Raw genomic sequence first — 24,231 nt, forward strand, 5'->3', positions numbered from 1 at the left:
CTCCTCCTGGGGTGCTTTCCTGTTCCCAGGGCTGGACCCTTGGAGGGAGAATGCTCGAGGGCCCAGCATGGGCAGGCCCTCTGGGGAGCCGCTCATGGCTGGTGGGGAGTCTGGGGCACAGTGAGGGACGGCATCTTCCACCGATCCCAGGCTTGGGGGGCGTCTGTCCTGGAGACCACCCCTGCGGGAAGGCCTCTTTTGTGCGACTCCTTCCCCGTGAAATGGCTTCTCCAAACAGTTCAGCTCCACAAGTGCCCTGAGAAAACACAAAGTGCTTTCTGCACGTGTCCTGGCCCCCAGAGAAGAGTTTGGTTACAGAGAAGGTGACAGCTCATGGCTTCCTGAGGGTAGGGCAGTGGGAGAGGTCTCCAGGGGAGCTTGGGGCCCGTGGCCTCCCACATCCTGGGTGGGGCTGCCCACTGGGAGGCCGAATCTCAGCTCACTGCAAGCTCCGCCTCCCAGATTTACGCCATTCTCCTGCTCAGCCTCCCGAGTAGCTGCGACTACAGGCGCCTGCCACCTCGCTCGGGTAGTTTTTTTGTACTTTTTTAGTAGAGACGGGGTTTCACCGTGTTAGCCAGGATGGTCTCGATCTCCTGACCTCGTGATCCGCCCGTCTCGGCCTCCCAAAGTGCTGGGATTATAGGCGTGAGCCACCGCGCCCGGCCTATTTTATGTATTTATTTATTTATTGAGATGGAGTCTTGCTCTGTTGCCCGGGCTGGAGTGCAGTGGCGTGATCTCGGCTCACTGCAAGCTCTACCTCCTGGGTTCACGCCATTCTCCTGCCTTAGCCTCCCAAGTAGTTGGGACTATAGGCACCCGCCACCACGCCTGGCTAATTTTTTGTATTTTTAGTAGAGACAGGGTTTCACCATGTTAGCCAGGATGGTCTCGATCTCCTGACCTTGTGATCCACCACCTCGAGCTCCCAAAGTGCTGGGGTTACAGGCATGAGCCCCCACGCCCGGTCAATCACAGGTATTTTAAAGAATAGAGATGAGGCCAGGCGCGGTGGCTCAAGCCTGTAATCCCAGCACTTTGGGAGGCCGAGACGGGCGGATCACAAGGTCAGGAGATCGAGACCATCCTGGCGAACACGGTGAAACCCCGTCTCTACTAAAAAAGTACAAAAAAACTACCCGAGCGAGGTGGCAGGCGCCTGTAGTCGCAGCTACTCGGGAGGCTGAGCAGGAGAATGGCGTAAATCTGGGAGGCGGAGCTTGCAGTGAGCTGAGATTCGGCCACTGCACTCCTGCCTGGGTGACAGAGCGAGACTCCGTCTCAAAAAAAAAAAAAAAAAAAAAAAAGCAAAGAATAGAGATGAGATGGATCGTTTCATAGACTTGGAATTCATAGAAAATATAATGGAAGTTCTAAGACAGAAAAGCACAATAACAAATTTAAAATTCAGCCAGGTGCAGTAGCTTACACCTGTAATCCCAGCACTTTGGGAGGCTGAGGTGAGGAGTTTGAGACCAGCCTGAGCAACATAGCAAGACCTTGTCTCTACTAATTTTTTTTTTTTTTTTAATTAGGCTGGTCGCAGTGGCTCACACCTGCAATCCCAGCACTTTGGGAGGCCGAGGCAGGCAGATCACTTGAGGTCAGGGGTTCAAGACCAGCCTGGCTAACATGGCAAAACCTTATCTCTACTAAAAATAGAAAAATTAGCCAGGCGTGGTGGCGGGTGTCTGTAATCCCAGCTACTCAGGATGCTGAGGCAGGATAATCGCTTGAACCTGGGAGGCACAGGTTGCAGTGAGCCGAGATTGCACCCCTGCACTCCAGCCTGGGCAACAGAGTGAGACTGGGTCTCAAAACCGTAAAGATTTTACATAATTAGCCGGGGATGGTGGCACATGCGTGGGTCCCAGCTACTTGAGAGACTGAGGAGGGAGGATTGCTAGCATCTAGGAGGTGGAGGCTGCAATGAGCTATGAATGCACCACTGCACTCCAGCCCGGGTGACAGAGCGAGACTCCGTCTCAAAAAATAAAAATAAAAAATCTAGTAGGTGTATTTACCAGCAGATTGGAATCAGCTGAAAAAAGGATTAGTGCTCTAGAAGAAAGGTCAATAGAAAAATAAGTTGTGGGGCTTGGCATGGTAGCTCATGCCTATAATCCCAGCACTTTGGGAGGCCAAGGCAGGCGGATCAGTTGGGCTTAGGAGTTCGAGACCAGCCTGGGCAACGTGGCAAAACCCCATCTCTACAAAAAATACAAAAAATTAGCCAGGCCCAGTGGTGCATGCCTGTGGTCCCAGCTTCTTGGGAGGCTGAGATGGGAAGATCACTTGAGCCTGGGAGGCGGCAGTGAGCTGAGATCGTGTCACTGCACTCCAGCCTGGGTGACAGAGTGAGAGACCCTGTCTCATTTCTTTAAAATAAAAAAAAATTGAAAATACCTTGCAAATACCACCACAACCAGCTCACTTTACATTGTGTGTCCTTTTCCTGGACCCTTAGGGCACCCTCCCTTTTCCTTTCTGTGGCCCCCCAGCCTTGGACAGGGAGGGGGCCCTGCTGAGAAGGCCTTTGTACTTGGGAGAGACCGAGGTGGCTTTGGAATTGGGGAATTGGGGGATTACTTTTCATTGCGACCCTTGTTGGAAACATCAGCACAGTGGCGTCCAGTTGCAGTTCGCCTTGTGGCTTTGTTTAAATCCTCATTGGGAACATGAGTTCTCATTGTCCTCAGGGACTCAGGCTGTGGGTGTGCTAACCTCCCCGGTGAGAAAGTGGCTTTCTAGCCAAACTTCTTTTCGTTTGCATCTCCTCAAAGCAGAGTGCAGAAAGCGGCAGCACTGGGAGCGTGTAGGGAGGGACGGGGGCAGCCAGCGCAGGCTGAGCCAACATGCTGTGATTCAGGCCCATACCTCGTGAAAGGCAGAAGGCGAGTGCTGACCTTCCATAGCAGGCCGGGTTGGGGAAGGGGCGGTCTGCTGCCTGCCGAGCGTGACTGTGCAGCTGTTGCGAGTCTTTGTGATTCTGATGTGTGGTGGTCTGAGAAATTTCCCATCCTGGGTTAATGCTTTCTTTATAATGAACAGAAATTAATTCATGAGGGATGGTGCAACCAGGCTGGGGCGCAGGCCAAGGGCAGTGCACTGGGCTGTGATGACTGCATCCTGCTCAGGTTGTGGGACATGGGGTTAAAACATTGTCACGGCAAAGACACTGGCCTTTTACCTGAGTACAGGATAGTAGCCCTTTGTCCTCTAAGACGCTCTGTCCCTGGGGCCAGCAAACACCTCCCAAGGGAGAGGAGAGAAGGAACCCCAAGTGAAGCCAGCCGAGAGCAGGTAGGCCTTGTAGGGTTGTGGGAGCCACTGCACCCCTGGGAGCTTCCAGTCAGCTCAAGCCCAGTGCCCATAATGTCCAAGTGCCACCTGGATGCCCTGCAGTGTCCACTGTGCTGGGTTGTCAAGGTTTTTCTCTGGGGGGTCTGCGGGGAGCCTGGAGCCTGGAGCTGCTGGGTAGGAGGTGGGCTTGTGGCTCAGCTGTGTCCAGTGGCTGGCTGTGGAGTACCTCCTCTGCTCCACTAATATTTTCATGGGCAAGAAAGACCACTGCTTTCCTGGCCACCACTTCCTGGAGCTTGTGTTCCTGGAAGTCAGCCATAAATAAGCCGGCCATAAACGAGGGTAAACAGGTACCCGGGTAAACACACCAGAGCAAATGAGCCATACGGGCCAGCAGAGATGAACCTGGGGCCATGGTGGGTGTAGGGGTTGAGCGGGGAGAGGATGTCCTCTGAAAAGGTGACATTTAAGCTGAAACTGGAATGACAAGAAGGCCCCAGCTCTGCAGGCAGAGCGGAAGGCTCAGAGCTTAGAATCGCATAGGTCACGGTCAGCATTGGATTTCGTGTTAGGGACAATGAAAAACTGGTGACAGATTTTAAGTAGGGGAATAATGAGATCTAATTACACATTTGCAAGATGTTCTGCGGGCTGTGGGGATGGTTGGGACATGTACCTGGAAGCAGGGCGGCCAAAGGGTGAAGTGGTGACGATGGGTGGTGTGGAGGCTGCAGAATCTGGAGGACGTGCAGACGCAGGGTGTATGGTGGGGGTGGTGCTGGAGGGGGAGCGGGGCCTAGGATGATCTCAGGTATTCTAGCACCTGCATGGTGGTGGGGCCATAGACATGAGCAGGGAAGGCCAGGGAAGTAATCTGGGGCCATTGCGGCTGCAGCAAGTTTATGATGCCTGATGCCCATCAGACCTGTCCGAGGGGAGATGTCCCAGCCACAGCTAAAGTGTGAGACAAAGCCCCTGCTTCAGAGGACAGCAGGGGAGTGTTTCCTGAGCAGGCGTGACCAGACGGTCTTTCTAAGATGGAAACCTGGGCATTGAATGTTTTGTGTGTGGTTTCATTTTTCACATTAACTAATTGTTACCTTTTTTTTGGATGCTGCATCGGATCAAGCAGTATTGCTTAAAAAGCTTTTGATTTGTAGAATTTTAAGAAACTAATAATGGGATTTTTTTGTTTGTTTGTTTCTTTTTGAGACAAGGTCTTGCTCTGTCACCCAGGCTGGAGTGCAGTGGTGCGGTCATGGCCCATTACAGCTTTCACCTTCCAGGCTCAAGCAATCCTCCTGCCTCAGCCTCACGAGTAGCTGGGACCACAGGTGTGTGCCTCCATGCCTGGCTCACTTTTTAATATTTTGTAGAGACAGGTTCTTGCCATGTTACCGAGACTGGTTTTGAACTCCTAAGCTCAAGCAGTCCTCCCACTGTGGCCTCCGAAAGTGCGGGAGTTAGAGGCGCGAGGCTCTGCATGCAGCCAGAAAATCTCAGCATATTCAAACTCGAGACTAGTATGACGCACCTGCACGTACCCATTACCAGCCTCAGGGCCGGCATTTTGAAGCAAATCCCAGGTACTGTACCACTTCATCTTTCAATCTTTTATTAATAGTATGTGACTCTAAAATATAAGGCCAGGTATTGTAGCTCACACCTGTAATCCCAGCACTTTGGGAAGCCAAGGCAGGAGAATCACTTGAACCCAGGAGTTTGAAACCAGCCTGGGCAACATAGTGAGATCCCCACCCCATCTCTACAAAAAAAAAAATTTTTTTCCTTTTTTTTTTTTTTTTTTTTAAATTAGCCAGGTGTGGCCGGGTGTGGTGGCTCACACTTGTAATCCTAGCACTTTGAGAAGCTGAGGCAGGCAGATCACTTGAGGCCAGGAGTTCAGGACCACCCTGGCCAACATGGTGAAACCTTGTCTCTACTGAAAATAAAAAATTAGCCAGGCATGGTGGCACACATCCGTAATCTCAGCTACTAGGGAGGCTGAGGCAGGAGAATTGCTCAAACTTGGGAGGCCGGAGGTTGCAGTGAGCCAAGATGGCACCACTGTACTCCAGCATGGGCAATAGAGCAAGAACCTGTCTCAAAAGAAACAAAACAAAACCAGGTGTGGTGGCACATGCCAGGAGGCTCAGGCAGGAGGATCCCTTCAGCCCAGGCTGCAGTGCACTACGATCGTGCCTGTGAAAAGCCACTGGAAAGGCTGGGCGCGGTGGCTCACGCCTGTAATCCCAGCACTTTGGGAGGCCAACACGGGCAGATCACGAGGTCAGGAGATTGAGACCATCCTGGCTAACACGGTGAAACCCCATCTCTACTAAAAATACAAAAAATTAGCCGGGCGTGGTGGCGGGCGCCTATAGTCCCAGCTACTCGGGAGACTGAGGCAGGAGAATGGTGTGAACGAACCCCAGAGGCAGGCTACAGTGCAGAGCCGAGATTGCACCACTGCACTCCAGCCTGGGGGACAGAGCAAGACTCCGTCTCAAAAAAAGAAAAAAGAAAAGCCACTGCATCCCAGCCTAGACAATATAGTGAGACCCTGTTCCTAAAATAATTTATTTAAAAACAAAACATAAACACCAATAAGAGCCATTACAAACTTAAGAGTTTACTATTAATACTTCCCAGTTACGGGTCAGTGTTCTGCTTTCCCTGATTGCCTCTTACATGATTTGTTACACAAATATCTGTTTGCATGAATAAAAGATTGGATGTTTTATAGGATCTAAAGTCCATACATTTATTGATATATCTCAAGTTTTATTATCATTTATCATCCATCTCAAAATGTGAACTTTTTTTAATCTGTGAGTTCTGCCTCTTTCTTTTCATTTTGAAATCTATGAGGAGCCTGTCCTTTGCCATCTACGATTTCCCAGTCTGAGTCGTACTGTGTCCCCATGGTGCTGTTGAACATGAGCCTCTGTCCTTGTATTTGCTTTAAGTTGTCATTTAGATCTAGAGGTTTGATCAGATTCAAGATTGTTTTGGCAAGAACTCAGCTAAGTGCTGCTGTGTGTGGTCTTGGATTAGAAGGGACAGAGGCTGTCTTTTGTGATGTTAGCAGCCACTACATCAGGGCTAAGGTTAGGGACTGCAAAATGGTGACTTTCAAGTCTAGCATTCCTTCTTCATGTATTAGCTGGAATCCACCTATCTAAAGAGAGCCTTCTTGAACTATGGGTTACTGGGCAGTCCTCTTTCATGGGAAAGGCAGAATACCGCCTTGATCCTTTGACTTTGCCTTTTTGCAGAATAAGAAGTTGACTTCCTAGCGTCCCCCTAAGGTGGCTTTATGCCACCATGAACTTATGTATTGAAACACAGTGGTATGTTTAATCCTTTGCAATTATTCTTTTCAGTAGCAATTTGTAGAACTGAGAATTTCTTTGTGACAGAATGTTGAAGCAGTGGTGAATGATGAAGGCTAGGAAAGAAGTTATATTCGGTAAAGTAGGAAATCTAACTCCGGCATACCCATTAGGTCAGATCAGAGCTTCACACTTTCTCAGTTCAGAGCACTCTTGATTAAGGTTCAGTAATTATTTTAATAGTCGGCCAAAAGAAATCCCTGACAGTGGTGCCAGATAGGAGACGGGTTGTGATTTTTATCTTGTGGCCTGGGTAGTGTCCTGGGACTCTCTGCCACATCTGAGTACAGTGTTGTGGGATAAACAATCTCTCAGGGCAAGGAGCTTCTTAAGTTAAATCAGTAGAAATGTAGGCATGATATGGGCCTTCAAGTGTGTGAGAAACTATATCATTGTATATCTCAGTGTGTTTTCCCCAACTTCCAGTTGATAAGAAAAAATTCTTCAATAGTTTTCGTATGTGGGAGCTAAGGTGGCCTTGTAAAATTTCAAGTCATCCTTAAATAAAACGACCCACCTGAGAACTTGCTACTGTTAAGTGGTAAAATCAACTGGAGTTGGTTCCTACAAGTTGTGTTTATTCTAGTTTTGTTTGTAAGTAGGTCGTGTGAGTTAATTCATTTATATTTACTATATGTCTTTTAAATTATAACATATTTGTTATTATGTATGTCCTTTTAGATTTTATCTGCAGCTCATACTTTGCAATCATCACCCAGTAGTGTCTTATTCTAGCATCGTGTAAATCCGAGCATCATCTGGTGGACTCTTAAACTTCAGTAGAAACCATGAGTTATTCATACATTTTCCATTCAGATATCAATATCAGAAGGAAACGTAAATGAATATTCTAAATAAGGCTAATTTGTATTAATCTGCCTTTATGTTTGGGGGAAAAAAGCTGAGACATTGTATTGAAAGATGATGCAGGATATACGCCGATCTTTTGGCCCCATTGAGCTATTCGAACATTGTCCTGTTCTATTGTCAGTTTTCTTCATCATTTATTATACGGTCAATTTTTGAATTCCTGTAATATGAGACCCTTTTCTAGCTTTTAACTTATTGTGACCTAAAGTTAGTAAGTCCAGATTATATGGTCATTTAAAAAAAAAAAAGAAAAATCCCTCACAGTTCCGTTTATTAAATAAGTAAACCCCACGAATAAGTATTTGTGTCCTGGCTTATAGTGGATGTCTAGAAAAGTAATACATAAGGAAAAATGTTCATCGTATTTGTTTAGTCATGGGATGTGTGTGCCTGTCGAGCACCTCTTCAACTTGGAATCTGATAGAACACCGCCACCCTCATTGCCTCGTTTTTCATCGACCTTCACAGTAATTGCTTGTTCAGTAACTGCCACAACCCAGCATGGCAGAGAGAGGGAAGACACCCTTACAAAGCAAGGTAATGTTAACGTTGAGACCATGAACGGCCCTGAGCAGAGCAGAGCATCACTGCTTCCTTCAACATTAAGGAGGATCTTATGGTGCCCTGTGAGTTCACGGGGGTGCCTCCGTGTAGACTGGAAACCACAGCTCTGCGTCCTTCCCTATTTCACTCTTGATCAGTAGAAAGGTACCCTCCCTGGCCTGCACGTCGCCGGGTCACACAGCACCGGCTGTGGTTGCACAAAGCCACCGCCACCGGTATTCCTTTGAGGCCATTTGTTTCCAGCCATGGTGCCTGTAGGATTTTTTCCTTTATCCTGTAATTTCAGCCAAATCAGAGCATGTGACCTGGCTTAGATGTCAAGATAACTGTTATGTGCTCTTTTCCTTTCCTGTGTCTGGGACAGGTTTAATTTAACCTGAGAAGGCTGCAGATCCTCGGGGTTGATGTGAAAACAGCTCATCCTGATCTGAGAAGGCGGTCAGCTTTTCTGGTTGTCGCCCTTGGCCGACAGCACCCATTCTCTGTGGATGTGAAAATCCCAGAGACGCTGGGCTTTCTCCTTGGGCATTCCCCAGGCCTGTCTCCAGAGTGGGGCCCAGCATGGGAAGAGTGTACCCCACTCACTCCCGATGTGGGGCTTGGACCTGCAGCTCGACAGCGCCCATGGAATGTGGGTAGAAGCGACAGCAGCCGGGTCTACCTCAGCCTTAGGGCGGCGCGTGTCCTGCATGTGCGCTGGGAGCCTCCACCTTCCATGCTGTGGGAAGAGGGTGCCCAGGGAGCTGCAGTCCCTCCAGCTCAGTCCCAGGACGAGGCCCAGGCAGCAGAGCCATCCCAGCGGAGCTGCCAGCGTGAGAGAAATGCGTGTGTACACACTGAGTGTTCAGGTGGCTGTTACATGGCAGCAATGAGTGACACAGACAGAAAAGAGATCCACAAGGGAGAAGTGAGAGTGCTGGAGACGCCACAGGCCACAGGGGCAGGATGGCTTCTGAGGAGGTGACATGATTCTTCTGGGAATAACGTCACTCCATCTGACAGAGGAAGACATGGAGGGTCCAGATGGTTGAAGGCCCAGCAGTGATCCCAGACAGGCCCCACGTCAGACCAGGCTCCTCCAGGGCTGTGCTGCTGTCACCAAAGCCCATCCTGAGGGCAGCCACATGGCAGGCAGTGCTCGCCATTTGTACAGCGAGGCCCAAGTTCCAGCCTGCCTTCTGGCAGGTAGAGGAAGTAGGGGCACTGCCTGGGAGCACCTGAAAGCAGATGGGGCAGCATTTGGTCAAGAGCCAGGAGGGGATGACAGACCAGAGGGGAACCCTTGTCCCATGTGCTGAGTGCATGTGGGGGGCTGGGCACTTGCTCTGTGAGCTATAATTAGTGTCCCTGTGCCCGCCTGGAAGCTGCACCAGGCAGCTTCTTGGTGGAGGACAGTGGCCGCCCTCTAGCCTTACTCCCTTCCCCGTGATGGGTCGCTGTGAGATGGGTGTCCAGGAAAGGCAAACACCAAAGGCAGAGGACTAATTCCTACACCAAATCCTCTGGTGGCCTTGCTTGGGGACTGGATTTTGACAGCTGGAGGCTGTCCTAGACTCAGAGATTGAAAACAGGGAAGAACCATCGCTGAAACCTTTGGAAAAGCCTGCAACGGGGCCTCTGGCAGCCTGAGGAGTGGCGGTGTTTCCATCTGGTAGATGCCGTCTCAATAGGAGGGACAGATGAGTGCACTGGCGCTGCCAGCCAGAGGTGTCTGTCGGCGTGTCTTTATGGAATGGGGCACCAGTCTTGGTGAGGGTGGTTTACTTTCCTATTTCTAGTCCCCACTGGGCCCACCTTCTGCTTCATGGCCAGCTGGCCAGACCTAGCACTTTCCTGACCTTTGACCTTGGCCCCTACTGACTCTGGCCCTTGAGGCTTCCTGCAGACCCCATTTGTATTCATTTCCTGCAGTTCTCATACCTGAATCTCGCCTGGACTTCTGCCAAGCCCTCCAGGCCCTCCTCCCCCAGGAAGACCACAGATACTATGTGCAGGGCTGTCCTTGGAGGGCTAGCACACCCCTTCCAAGCGGGCAAGACCCAGGGGTGGCTCAAAAGATAGCTGTGCCCTCACCCTGGAACCTCTGAATGTTGATTTTTGTAGCAAAAAAGGATGCAGATGTGAGTAAAGGCTGGTGAGATAAGGACATCATCCTTGCTCTCTGGGAGGACCCCAAATGCAGGCACACACATCAGAAGACAAGGCAGCAACTGGGGTGATGCAGCCACAGCCAAGGAAGGCCAAGGATTGCTGGCAGCCTGCAGAAACTGGAGGGCAAGGAGCGTCCCCGCAGGGCCCCCAGGAGGAGCAGGGTCCTGCTGACACCCTGACTGCAGACGTCCAGTCTCCAGAACTGTGAGAGGATCCATTTCTATTATTTTAAGCAACCAAACTTGTGTTAGTTACAGCAGCCTCAGGAGATAAATACAAATTGGAAAATCAAAAAGATTCCAAGAAATGAGTGGACCTGGCCGGGTGCAGTGGCTCACACTTGTAATCCCAGCATTTGCGGGAAGATTGCTTGAGCTCAGGAGTTGGAGACCTTGTCTCTACGAGAAACTTTAAAAAATAGGCTGGGTGCTGTAATCCCAGCACTTTGGGAGGCCGAGGCAGGCGGATCACAAGGTCATGAGTTTGAGGCCAGTGTGACCAATATGGTGAAACCCCCGTCTCTACTAAAAATTCAAAAATTAGCCAGGTGTGGTGGTGTGTGCCTGTAATCCCAGCTACCCAGGAGATTGAGGTAGGAGAATCGCTTGAACCCGGGAGGCAGAGGTTGCAGTGAGCCAGATAGCGTCACCGCACTCCAGCCTGGGCAACACTTCGCTTCAAAACTCTGCCTAAAAAAAAAAAAACCCAATAGCTGGGCTTGGTGGCATGCACCTATAGTCCCAGCTATGTGGGAGGATTGCTTGAAGCCAGGAATTCAAGACCAGTCTGGACAACACAGCAAGACTCTACCAAAAAAACTTAAAAATTAGCCAGGCACAGTGGCACACCCATAGTCTTAGCTACTCAGGAGGCTGAGGAGGGAGGATTATCTGAGCCCTGGAGGTCAAGGCTATAATGAGCCATGATTGTGCCACTGCACTCCAGCCTTGGCAACACAGTGCAAGACCCTGTCTCAAAAACAACAAAAACCCAAAACAAAAACAAGAAATGACTAGACCTGAGGCCTGGCCTTTAGCTGCTGCCCTGCCCTTGTGATCTGGTCACTCAGGATCCCCTGGGCCCAAACACACAGCCTATTGTCCACTTCAAGAAGGCTCCCCACTGGCTGGCTGGCAATTGGGGTGGGCCTTGCAGCCCCCACCTGTCCTAGCCCCATGGCGCTGGTGCTGCAGGCGCCCGCCGCTGCTTGTTCCAAGCTCCTCAGCCTCCTGCAGGGTTGCCTGCACCTGATGGCGATGAATCCGGAAGGCAGGCGTGTCCTGGGCCACAGAGCAGTCATGGCTGTTCAGCCACCAGGGGGCTCCATTTGCAACCTTGGATGTGGCTTTGGCCTCTTAGTCCAAGGTGTCCTTGGGGGCCCCCAGACAAGAGACGGAGACTGGAGCCCAGCCCCACCCTCCTGCACATACCTGGCCCATCCCTGCCCTATCCTGGAAAATGGGGGCCACTGCACGTGCAAGGGACACAGGACAGGAACCTTCGGCCTTGTTATCAGATATTTTAAAACCAAGTACAAACATGATTATCAGATGCGGTTTTTATAGCAGCAAGAAACCTGTGCTTGCAGAAATAAACACATGCCAGCAACCCACCTATGCGGAAAGCCACACAGAGCCATTGTTTTCTGCACCCTCAGGTGACATTTGCCCCAGGGAAGGTCACAGCTGCCTGAACCTTTAAAACTCCCGGACACACACTGCCTGTGCAGGATCTGGAACCCAGCAGCACTGCCAGGGCCTTGAAGTGCTGCTTCAGAGACCTCTCTTCATAAACTACTTTTTTTCTTAAAGCAGCAAAAGGAGAAAATTGACATCAAAGGATATTCCAGATTCTTGATAGCCTTCTCATCATCTGTGAGGACAGCCCCATCATCTCAGGTGAGCACCAGCTGGAGAGCCTCCGGGTGACTGGCCAGTTCGGAGCAGGGAGGGAGGCTTACCGTCTTGTCCTCCGGCGGAGAGTGAGGAGGCGGCTCCAGCGTCCCTCCCGGGCGGGTTTTCTGATGGATGCGAGAGTGACTCGGGGTCCTCCACGTGGTGCCAGCTGTTTGGGTTTCTGGACGTTGTAGGAAAGGCTTGCGGGGTTTCCCCTGCCCACGTCCCCCGACCTTCAGCTGCACCAGCCCCTGCCAGCTGGGCCCCTGGAGGCTGGAGTGCTGTGGCAGGGATGACGTCTCACTTCTGTTATGTCTCTGCGCCCTGTGCTCTCCCAGGATGAGGGGCATGAGGCTGCTGGGGGCTCTGCTGGCACTGTTGGCCCTACTGCAGGGGGCCGTGTCCCTGAAGATCGCAGCCTTCAACATCCAGACATTTGGGGAGACTAAGATGTCCAATGCCACCCTCGTCAGCTACATTGTGCAGGTGAGGCCAGGGCGGCCTCTCCCCAGAAGCAGAGGGGCTCTGGAGTCTGGGGCTGGTGGGCGGTGCCAGCCCTGTGGGGCCACAGAGTGTCTGGTGTGGGGTACTGAGCGCCTCTGCCCCCAGCCTGGCAGAACAGGCTCTTAGCTGCGGACCAAGGTCCTCGTCCCTGCTGTGCTGTCCCTGGCTGGCAGCAGGAGTCCAGGCAGAAACATGAGGCTGCAGCTAAACTGAGCAATGCCACAAGCATGAACTGTGGCTCCCTTTGTGGCAGTGTGGGGTCCCTAGGTGGCACCAGCCCTGCTCAGCACCACTGTGGCCCTGCCCCCAGATCCTGAGCCGCTACGACATCGCCCTGGTCCAGGAGGTCAGAGACAGCCACCTGACTGCCGTGGGGAAGCTGCTGGACAACCTCAATCAGTGGGTGACAGTGGCAGGGTCCTAGGGAGGTGACATCTCGTCCAGGGCACAGTCTCACTTCACTTGGGCCCCAAGGGTGGGGACCTGGGCACAGCCTTGCTGTTGGCAGCCAGAGGTGTCCCCTAAGCCCCCTGCCCACTGGGACCTTTTGTTTCCTCAATCCAGGGATGCACCAGACACCTATCACTATGTGGTCAGTGAACCACTGGGACGGAACAGCTATAAGGAGCGCTACCTGTTCGTGTACAGGTGGGTGGTCCAGAAAGCCAGGAAGCTCGTCCTTCACCTGGGAGGGCCCCAGCAGAGCAGGGAAGGAGTTTGTCCTATGGGGCAAGAACCTGAGGCTGCAGGGCAGGTCCAGGGTGGAGTCAAAACACCCTCCTGAGGTCCCGGACCCATGGGGTGAGCAGGTGGCGGCCTGCCCGCCCGCCCTCCTGTCTGTGACGCAATGCCTGCCTCCTGGGAAGCAGGAGTGGGGCAGCTTCCAGCCTGGGGTCACCTCCTCCTGCCCGGCCTTCCCGCAGGCCTGACCAGGTGTCTGTGGTGGACAGCTACTACTACGATGACGGCTGCGAGCCCTGTGGGAACGACACCTTCAGCCGAGAGCCAGCCATCGTCAGGTTCTCCTGCCCATTCACAGGTGGGTGCTGCCACACTGGGTGCTGCCTGGGCCAGGGTGGGGCACAGCTTGGTGCTTACGGCCTCCACCCCCTCCTAGGGAACCTGGAATGCCTATGTCACACACTGCCCTCCCAGTCCCTGGGGCTTGGGTTTTCCATTCATTTGGAACATGACCCCCCAGGGGGACTGTCAGGATTCACAGTTCCAACTGACATGGTGACTGAACCTGCCCCCAGGGAGTGGCCGCTGCACAGAGGTCAGGGAGTTTGCCATTGTCCCCCTGCATGCGGCCCCGGAGGACGCAGTAGCTGAGATCGATGCTCTCTATGACGTCTACCTGGATGTCCAAGAGAAATGGGGTTTGGAGGTGAGACCCTCCCGGGGCAGTGGGCACCAGCGGCCTCCGCTTGTCCCTGGGCCCACAGGCAACGTTTCCTGGTAGGATGTCATGTTGATGGGCGACTTCAATGCGGGCTGCAGCTATGTGAGACCCTCCCAGTGGTCATCCATCCGCCTGCGGACGAGCCCCACCTTCCAGTGGCTGATCCCTGACACCGCTGACACCACAGCTACATCGACGCACTGCGCCTACGACAGGTGAGCAGGGTATCGCGCTTAGGGCAAAGAGCAACCGTGACTGATACGTCCGGCTTCAGAAATCTCGAGGCCTTTGGACACTCACCCAACTGAACTTCAGTTGATCTACTCAGGAAACGGAATAACAAGAGCCACGATTTTTAGTTTTTTAGGAAAAGCACGTTTGGGGATAAGAGGAGAGGCAGACACATGAGGCTGTCACGTGGTTTCCACTCTGAGGGGCACAGGCCAGGGTGTGCAGTTTTGGGCGCCCACAGACCTGCACTGTCAGGTCCCAGGGCTCTTAGTTTAGTTCCTGTGAGCCCTGAGCCAGGCCCATGGGTGACAGGGGAACCTGCTCTCTCTTCCCAACACCCATCAGGATCGTGGTTGCAGGGACGCTGCTCCAGGACGCCGTTGTTCCCGACTCGGCTCTTCCCTTTAACTTCCAGGCTGCCTATGGCCTGAGTGACCAACTGGTACGTGTCCTCCCTTGCACAGTCACATGGGGATGGGACACAGGAACTTAGGGTCAGCCCAGACCCTGTGCCCACTTGCCTGCAGGCCCAAGCCATCAGTGACCACTATCCAGTGGAGGTGATGCTGAAGTGAGCAGCCTTCCCCACGCCAGCTGAACTACAGGAAGAGAGGACCCATCCTGCCGCAGGAGCCAGACAAACAGCCCAGCACTCAGGTTAAGAAATACCTTTTAATTTAGGTAAATAAAGCTCAAGGCGGCGGGGCTGTCATCTGTGGTGTCAATCCTTCTGGCCCCCGGCTGTCAGTGTCGCTCCAGGGCCTTGACAAGCAGCTCATTCAAGCGGCCCACCATGGCCCTAGGGTCGTCAACAAGCCCAGCGGCAATCATGGCGTTCTCGTATATCTGAAAGGCAAGAGAAGAAACCCATTATGAGGGCCGTGGGGCATCTTTTCAATTTTTTTTTTTTTTTTTTTGAGACAGTCTCACTGTTGCCCAGGCTGGAGTGCAGAGGCACGATCTTGGCTCACTGCAACCTCAAGTGATCCACCCGCTTCCCAAAGTGCTGGGATTATAGGCGTGAGCTACCACACCTGGCCATTTTTCCCTTTTTAAAGCAGAATTTGGCTGGGCACGGTGGCTCACGAGGTCAGGAGACAACGTGGTGAAACCCCGTCTCTACTAAAATACAACAATTAGCCAGGCATGGTGGCATGCACCTATAATCCCAGCTACTTGGGAGGCTGAGGCAGGGGAATTGCTTGAACCCGGGAGGCGGAGATTGTAGTGAGCCAAGATCGTGCCACTGCACTCCAGCCTGGCAACAGAGCGAGACTCCATCTCAAAAAAAAAAAAAAAAAAAAAGGCAGGATTTTGGAGGAAACTGCTGTTCCAGCCTGAAGGTAGGCTCTCAGGGCTGGTAGCCCGGATCTGTGCAGTCATCCTGAGCTGCTCCACTCACCTGATCCACCAGCAGCTGGGCCAGGCCAGGCTCGCTTGCCCGCAGCTGATTCAGCTTCTTGATGAGCACATGCCTGCAACACAGAACCCACCAGAAAAAGCAGCTCAGGACCACGTGCTGCAACCCTCCCTTCATGTTTTGGGATTATCAGAACATTTAGTTTTTTAAAGGTATATAGATGATATGATTATATACCCAGAAAACCCAAGCGAAGCAGGAGTGTCAGTATTAGAAAATGCTGTAAGGTAGCCAAGTTCCAAGATCAAAATACACTAAAGGGACAAAAAGAGCTTATGTGAAGACATGCCTTGGTTCCCAGATAAATAATAGAAGGGAGGAAGTCCCACATGTTGAAACATATTATAGGGCTCTAGTAAATAAAACAGTTTAGCTCTGGAAAGGGGGAAGGCGAACAACTCCATGTAACGAGGGTGGACACTGGCCTGATGAGGACAGTATTTCACAGAAGAGGGAGGAGACAGATCACTCCGTCCGGCAGCACTGGGATAACTGGGAGCCATGCAGAAAACCATTTAGACCAGAGTAAATTCCAGAGGGATCAAAGATGAAAAGCACAATTCTAGGGAAGAAATGCTTCATAATCTCAGAAGGGGAAACCCAAAAGCCAAAAAAGCATCATGTAGTATTTAACATGAAAATTATAATTTTTTACTTAGGAGAAGTCTGATAAAACCGAGGGCTCCGGGGAACTGTACATTTGTACAACCTCTCCAGAGGACAACTGAACTCAGGAAAACCACATGTGGATGTGCTGAGACTCAGCTATTCCACTTCCTAACTGTAGCCCTTTAAATACTTCTTTTTTTAGATGGACTCTCACTCCTTCACCCAGGCTAGAGTGAAATTGCATGATCTTGGCTCACTGCAGCCTCCGGGTTCAAGAGATTCTCCTGCCTCAGCCTCCCAATTAACTGGGATTACGGGCACCCACTACCACCCCCAGCTAGTTTTTGGATTTTTAGTAGAGACGGGGTTTCGCCATGTTGACCAGGGTCTCGAACTCCTGACCTCAAGGGATCCACCCGCCTAAGCCTCCCAAAATGTTGGTATTACAGGCGTGAGACACCGCACCCGGCCTAAACCAGGAAACACTTTAAATGCACATCCTCACATTTCTAGTCTATGTAGCTGGAAAAAAGGACATTCTTAATATGCTAATGCGGAGATCACCTAGTTACCCTACGGGAGAAAAGCAAGGCAAGGACCCACTGCACAGCAGGTTACCCCCAGGAAATCCAAGGGTGCAGCTGCCCACAAGAGCACATCATCTCTGCAGAAATACAAAAGCCCTAATGCTGGCTGCACTGGGGACACAGGTAGGAGGAAATTTTCCCCCGTAAACAGTTTTGAATTCTGAACTATGTGGACAGAACACCAAATTTTAAAACAAAAGTGAACCTGGCTGGGCACAGTGGCTCTCACCTGTAATCCCAGCACTTTGGGAGGCCGAGGCTGCAGTGAGCTCTGATGGCGCCACTGGTGCACTCCACCCTAGGTGACAGAGCAAGACCCTGTCTCCAAAAGTGAAGTCCTTTGGCAATAGACAGAAACGAGCACTTCTGCAGCTATCTTAAAAAACTAGTTTGGCACCCAAACTAGTTACAGTGACATGGTGTCTGCCTCACTGAGCTGCTCCAGCAGAGGCGCAGGCATTCTGCAAACTGGCGCTGCTGTGGGAAGGTGCTTACTCGGCACTGACAGCCATAAGCCAAGTCAGCTTTTCCCCCAGCAGTGCCACGGCCAGGACAATGCATCTCCCTCACCGCCAGTATAATTTTTAAAGGTAAGATTCTAAAATGACAAAAAAAAAAAAAAAAAAAAAAAAAAAAAACTAGACATGTACTAAAGAACAAAATAAACCCTGGCTGGGGATGGTGGCCCACACTTGTAATCCCAGCACTTCGGGAGGCCAAGGCAGGTGGACCACGTGAGCCCAGGAGGTAGAGGTTGCAGTGAGCTGAGATCGCCCCACTGCACTCCAACCTGGGGGACAGAGTGAGACCCTGTCTCAGAAATTAAAATACGACTTAGGCTACATTGTGGGGAGTGATAAGGCTATGGATTTTTATTTCCTTTCTGTTGTTTTCTAACATTTTTGGTAACTTGTTTATGTAACTTCATTTTTTAAAAAATTGCTGTATACAAAATTTCCCCCAGAAAAGAAACTTCATCTATAACAAGTTAGAAAATGAAATTTTAAAATACCCACTAAGACACATCAAAGAATAATTCTTTTTTTTTTTTTTTTTTTTTTTTTTTTTTTTTGAGACGGAGTCTCGCTCTGCCACCCAGGCTGGAGTGCAGTGGCCAGATATCGGCTCACTGCAAGCTCCACATCCCGGGTTCACGCCATTCTCCTGCCTCAGCCTCCCGAGTATCTGGGACTACAGGCGCCCGCCACCTCGCCCGGCTAGTTTTTTGTATTTTTTAGTAGAGACGGGGTTTCACCGTGTCAGCCAGGATGGTCTCGATCTCCTGACCTCATGATCCGCCCGTCTCGGCCTCCCAAAGTGCTGGGATTACAGGCTTGAGCCACAAAGAATAATTCTTTAAAAATGGTACCAGAACTCTACAGAGAATGTAAGGTACCAAAGGATGTTGAAGACCTAAATAAAAATATCACATTCATCGGTGCAAATAAGTGATACTGTAACAGTGTCAATTCTCCTGAAAACTCATTTAGGGAATCTCAAAACAATCTCAGTCAAACCCCAACAGGCCAGACGCAGTGGCTCACACCTATAATCCCAGCACGGTGGATCACATGTGGCCAGTTTGAGACCAGTCTGGGCAACATAATGAGATCCCATTTCCACAAAATTTTTTTTAAGAATTAGGAATGATGGTTCACACTGTCTCAGCTACTCACGAGGCTAAGGCAAGAGAATCATTTGAGCCCAGGAGTTTGAGGGTGCACACATCACTGCACTCCAGCCTGGGCAGCACAGACCTTGTCTCAAAAGAAAGAAACATAGGAACAATGAATTCATGACTCTGTAAAGATTTCTTAAGATCCCAAAAAAGCATCTAATGAAAACGTAAATGTTCTATTAAGAATACCTACTCATCAAAAGATACCTAAAGGCAGGTGAAAAGACATTTACAACAGATAAAGGGCATATAAAGAATAGCGGGAAGAAAGGAGGGAAATCTTACATGCTTAGCCACTGTCAGGGCTGGGGGTTCTTGGTCCACCCTGGAAGCAGCTCCCACCACCGGGGCCACAGAGAAACCCACACAAGCCCCAGACGCGCGGACAAGAATATTCAGAGCAGCGTGGTTCTCCACCACTTCTGACCAAGAACCACCCGAGGCCCAGCAGAGCAGAACGGAGGAGTCTGCTGCCCCGAGGTGGGTTTCTGCAGCGGATATTATTCGGCTATGAAAATGAACTTGTGGCAGCCCCTCTGCGTAGGCAACCCTCATGCCAAGTGAGCAACGTGAGACTTCAGCAAACACCAAGATCCACGTACAAAGCTCAAAACAGGCAAAACTGAGCATGTTCAGGACATGCACAGGTGGCAAAGCCACAGACCAAAACAAGGACATGGTCACAAGTTGGGATGCAGCTGGCCGGCCAGGTTCCGTTTCACATGGGTGCAGCCTAAACTGAATACAGCTCCTCAGAGTTACCCACATGTCCACAGGCCTCACGCACTTCTCTTCTGTGTCACATTCCACAACAGAAGAACACCACACACAGGATTCTGGGGGATCCCGCAGGCTGGAAGGGCCAGGAGTGTGGCCTCACCTGGGGTTGATCTCCAGCGTGGGCTGCAGGAGCTGTGCACGCTCCTCCTGGGTCTTGGCCAGCTGCTGCATGCGCAGGAAGTGGCGGGCAGCCCCCATCTCCAGCACGGTGACCATGGCAGGGTGGGTGTCCAGTCGGAGTGTCACCTGTGAGCAAAGCCAGGGGTTGAAGGTGATAAAGGCTCCCAATGTGAGAGGGCTGGGGACTGGCAGCATCTTAACCAGGGGTGAAGGTCACCCAGACTCCGAGGTAGCAGGCAGGATCTCAAGGACTGTCCTGTGCCAGTGCTCCTCCCTCCCCATAACCCACTAACCTGTGGGCCCTGAGCTGATGCCCCACACAGATACTGTGCCTTAGGGGCTCCACCACCCTGGTCCCCTGCTGCTGCCTCCAGGAGCTGCCCAAATCCATCCTCTGGTCCACGCCAGCCCACCCTGCATGAGGCCCCTCCTCCAAGTGACCATGCATGGGACACTCATTTCTTGCTCCAAGCTAGACTGATTCGGTGGGGGCGGGGGCGGGTCTTAGCTCTCTGAAGCCCACCCAAAACCCCCTAAGAACCCAAGGGAGAAGTGAGCTCCTGAGGGCTGGGGTAGCATGTCCCTTCTTCGGAACCCCCACGTCCTCAGCTCCTGCTGAGGGTTGCGACCGGGACAGTCCACTGGGGCTGCGGGTTTTTCCGTTTTCAGTTCGCAGCTGCTCGGGAGCAGGGCCGGGAGGAAGACACTGCCCTCCTGCCTCAGCGGCACTCCCGGGCGACACGTGCCCACCAGCGACCCACAGGGTCTCCAGCTGACACCATGGGCTTCTGCTGCTGCTGGAAGGACACCCACCAGGCCAGGTTCTAGAAGCTACCAGCTGGCCGGCCTGTTAGGCACACTGAGGGCCACAGTGGCTAAGTGGTCATCCATCCCCAGGAAAGCCTCACCTTCACGTTGGTGACACGCGACCCCAGCACGTTTCTCATCCAGGCCATGAGCTCCTCCGTCTCCTCCTCTGACAGGCGCTCGGCAGCTGCGGAAGAGCAGGCGAGAGTGAGCTCAGGCCTGCACCCCCACTCCCCGGCTTCCATGGGGGCCATGCGGCATCCTGCTAGCTCCCACCTCCTCTCCCGCCAGGACGGAGACAGAAGCTAGCAAGATGCTTTTCATCTCAAAGTAAAACCTCAAAGGATGCTTCAGGTTGCCTGAGGCCCATACAACTTGGTTAGGGCTTTAAAAAGACAACACACAGCCTCTCAAGAAGCTGGGCCAGCTCCAGAAGCCAGCATGGTAGGAACACTGGACGGATCCTTGGTATCTAAACCAGAAGGCACCTCCCCCCCGTCACCAGGGTGCTCCCACAAGGCTCTTCTCGGGGGTGGCTGAGCCCAGGTCAACTGAGGAAAACCCAAGGGAAGCCCTCACTGCAGGACAGCAGAGGCGTGCAGGGAGTAGGCACTGGCCCCATGCCTAGAAAGCAGGGGATGCCGACCTGGGGACCCGTCCTCAAACTTCTCCTCCTTGTAGTGATCCACGACGATGTCCGTCTCCACGGAGATCAGCTGCTTCTTGTCAAACTCACGAAGGTGCAGCAGGGTGAGCTCATCGAACTGCTCATAGCAGAAGAGAACCTGCAGGTGGTCAAAAGCAGCTCGGTCAGGCCTGGGGGCCTCCCCCCACCACAGAAGAAAGGAGGAGGGCTGAGGGAGCCAAGCGGGCCACACGGGGGAACACTGGGGCAGGTGGGGATCCCAGGCCTACGTGACAGTTACTGCCACACCTGGGTCTGAGGAAGGCTCTCATCTGCCTTCAAGGCAGAAGCACTCCACGCATAAAGAAATCCACATGTGGCTGAGTGCAGTGGCTCATGCCTATAATCCTAGCACTTTGGGAGGCCAAAGCGGGCAGATCACAAGATCAGGAGTTCGAGACCAACATGGTGAAACCCTGTCTCTACTAAAAATACCAAAATTTGCTGGGCTTGGTGGCGGGCGCCTGTAATCCCAGCTACTCGGGAGGCTGAGGCAGGAGAATGGCTTGAACCTGGGAGGTGGAGGCTGCAGTGAGCCAAGATCACGCCACTGCATTCTAGCCTGGGCGACAGAGCAAAGACTCTGTCTCAAAAACAAACAAACAAAAAAACGCACATGTGACTTCCAAGTGACACACACAACCATCACAGTCAGTCCAGCCTCTGTGTCCGTGACCCTGACTCACCGTGCAGCCCCACCCTGCATTGTGGGCAGGTTCACCCAGCAGAGAGCTGAGAAGGTCAAGACCCTCCCCCGGCTGCAGCCCAGGAGCCTGCCCCACCCACCGCTCACCCACCTCTGTGTCTTTCTTCTTCATGGCCTCATAGTAGGGCGAGTGCTCTGCCAGGTGCCGGTTGGGGGCGCACAGGTAGTAGATGTTGCGGGTGCCGGCCTGCATGCGACTGGCGTATTCTGAGAGGCTGGTTAACTGCCCGGCGGGCAGCGCTGAGGACTCGTAGCGCAGCAGCTTTGCTATGTCCTCCTGGAAGGGACGGGGCAGGTCACCATTTGCTCCAGGCCCATGGGCTCAATGTCCCTCAACCAGCTGGGTGCAAACCCTCTGATGCCCATGGCCTCCTGACACTCCAGGCTGGCCCTGACGCGAAGGACAGTAGTAGACTTGGGGGTTGTCTCAGACCAGGCCTTGCTCTGCCCATCAGGCCCCTTTCGGGAGCTCTGGGGGCTTGGGAAGCACCTCTTGCAGGGGCTCTCCAGGGAGCTACGCGCACCATGCCCTGGGAGGGGACCCCCTGCCCCGCAACAGCAGAGCCTGGCCTGGACCTAGCATCTTCCCTTTCCCCGCAGCGACAGAGGCAGTCTCTGGTGAGCACACGGACATGGGTGAAGTCCACGGTTCTCAGTCTTCCTCACAGCTGGCCAGTGGGTGTCAGTGGGATTTGGAGAAGGGCCCTTAGAGGAGGGGTTTGCCCTCCTCCCCATCACCTGAACACAACTGTGACCTCTGGAGCTCATGGGAGCTGCAGCTGGAAGGACACAGCAGGGAAAACAGACGGAAAGAGGGAAAAGCAAGGAGCTGGGCATCCACCCAGCAGGGCCCAGGCCACCCCTGCACACATGGTGGGTCTGCACTAAGACATGTCACACATGCACACCTACAAAGACCTAGAAATGTCTCTGGCTCCTACCTATGTGCTATTAACTCAAATGAAGATAAACGAGAATGAAGAGGCCTGTGTCAGAAGCTGCAGGAGTCTGCAGACCACCAGAACGCAGCCTCCTTGGGACCCCACACGCGTGGCCACCCTCCTCCCGCTGCTGGAGAGAAGGGACATCAGCACAGGATGGGCTCCTAGGATGAAATGTTCTGGGATTACGGTGGAGGCAGCTGCACCACACTGTGAATGCACTCAATGCCACTGAAGTGTACGTGTTAAAAGCTGAATTCTGTGAATTTGATGCTATGTAAATTGTATCTCAATAAAAAATGGACAAAAAATGTTTATGGAACAAATGTTTTGTTTTTCAGCCATCCACTGTTTCAGTAACTGAATGACTGGCCCCAGTAGCATAGTATTTGGAGACTGATATCCAGTACATGATAAATAGTCCCTCAACAGACACTGAGACCACCCCCTTCCCCACCTACAGGATCACAGTCCTTGGCTTGTCCCGCCTCTCTGTGGCTCCCCAGCCCCCAACATCCTCTGCGGGGAGACAGTCTGCGCACACCCCCTTCCTGCCACTACCTGGGCTGCAACTTCAGACAGCAGTGAGGCTGAGCCCTTCAGAATAGAGCACAGCACTGGCAGGAGGCTCAGGACGCGGCTGGAAGGTGCCAGAGGCCCAGAGGCCCGACTTTCCATTTCCTGACCCTGGCAGCAGCAGCAGCAGTAGCCAGGGGGCCCAGCTGCACCACCATCACGTCAGGGGATGCCTCCACCAGCTTCCTCAGCAACCCCAGGGACAAGGCGGCCCAGAGAAAGGCCTGGAACACAGCTCCTACCTTGACCTCCTGCTCGGTGGTGGTCACAATGCCCTCCCGCATGAACAGGCCGTAATCTTCAAAAAACTTTGCATATTTCTCAGCATCTTTTTTACTCTGGTCAATGAAGAATTTGATCAGCCTCTGCTGTAAAACGTCCCGGAGTTTCCTACAGAAAAGAAATGCATTTAATACATACAAGCAGCCTCTATGAAATACAAATGGCCAGAGGGTACAAAAAAATGTTCAGCCCCCCTAAGAATCAAAATAGTGAAAACAACAAGGTACCGTTATTGGCCCAACTGAAAAAGACTGAGCAGAAACACAGAAACCCTGGGCAGTGGCCGGACAGGAGGCAGCAGGGTGGAGCGCACACACCCCCCGGAGGCGGGAGGAGAACCGCTGCCCCTAGAGACAGATACCCACACCCAGAAAACACTTCCAACCTTTAAGCCAGTTGTTCCGATTGTAGGAACTGCACCTTAGGAAACACGTGAGCACACCAAGATTTACGTACCAGGATTTTCACTGTGGCACAGAAAATATAATTATGAACAACTTCATGTTCAAGAATATAGGCTAAAATTATGTAATGCTAAATGGCCATTAAACAAAAACCATCTTTTAATAATCCTCAATGACATGAGAAAGTTAACTGTTGAAAGAAAAACCAGAAAAATCCCAATATGGGTAAATTACAGTATGTCTATAGATACAGGCAAAAACTGTACATTCTACATGTACGTAACAATTTTCCATAATTAGGAGCAGCATTGTCTATAC

At 52.1% G+C, this 24,231-nt stretch overlaps 2 protein-coding genes across 36 annotated transcripts in view; one reads left to right on the top strand and one right to left on the bottom strand.

Moving 5' to 3' along the window:
- The window catches only part of DNASE1 (deoxyribonuclease 1), a 38,194-nt gene extending 23,164 nt beyond the window's left edge, over positions 1 to 15,030 (top strand). For 2 of the 34 annotated variants that reach the window (XM_005591093.4, XM_074028711.1), the window contains exons 2-10: positions 11,944 to 12,184; positions 12,520 to 12,667; positions 12,996 to 13,084; positions 13,250 to 13,333; positions 13,609 to 13,724; positions 13,942 to 14,072; positions 14,148 to 14,302; positions 14,664 to 14,760; positions 14,846 to 15,030. In XM_005591093.4, coding sequence (XP_005591150.1) covers positions 12,521 to 12,667; positions 12,996 to 13,084; positions 13,250 to 13,333; positions 13,609 to 13,724; positions 13,942 to 14,072; positions 14,148 to 14,302; positions 14,664 to 14,760; positions 14,846 to 14,893 — 867 coding nt within the window. In that variant the 5' untranslated portion in view covers positions 11,944 to 12,184; position 12,520 and the 3' untranslated portion in view covers positions 14,894 to 15,030. Of the gene's footprint in view, positions 1 to 11,943; positions 12,185 to 12,519; positions 12,668 to 12,995; positions 13,085 to 13,249; positions 13,334 to 13,608; positions 13,725 to 13,941; positions 14,073 to 14,130; positions 14,303 to 14,663 lie in introns of all 34 variants that reach the window. The other 32 variants (XR_012429665.1, XR_012429666.1, XM_015442473.4 and 29 more) reach the window with 21 other exon arrangements.
- The window catches only part of TRAP1 (TNF receptor associated protein 1), a 60,309-nt gene continuing 51,049 nt past the window's right edge, over positions 14,972 to 24,231 (bottom strand). For both annotated transcript variants that reach the window (XR_012429657.1, XM_005591092.4), the window contains 7 exons: positions 23,470 to 23,617; positions 21,802 to 21,987; positions 20,966 to 21,104; positions 20,421 to 20,506; positions 19,493 to 19,638; positions 15,721 to 15,793; positions 14,972 to 15,164 (listed from right to left, as the gene is read on the bottom strand). Coding sequence is in view for 1 of the 2 variants with exons in the window: in XM_005591092.4 (XP_005591149.1) it covers positions 15,063 to 15,164; positions 15,721 to 15,793; positions 19,493 to 19,638; positions 20,421 to 20,506; positions 20,966 to 21,104; positions 21,802 to 21,987; positions 23,470 to 23,617 (880 nt within the window). In the remaining variant the exon portion in view is untranslated. The remainder of the gene's footprint in view (positions 15,165 to 15,720; positions 15,794 to 19,492; positions 19,639 to 20,420; positions 20,507 to 20,965; positions 21,105 to 21,801; positions 21,988 to 23,469; positions 23,618 to 24,231) is intronic.

The sequence above is a fragment of the Macaca fascicularis genome, chromosome 20 (assembly GCF_037993035.2).
Source record: "Macaca fascicularis isolate 582-1 chromosome 20, T2T-MFA8v1.1".
Taxonomy (NCBI): Eukaryota; Metazoa; Chordata; class Mammalia; order Primates; family Cercopithecidae; genus Macaca; species Macaca fascicularis.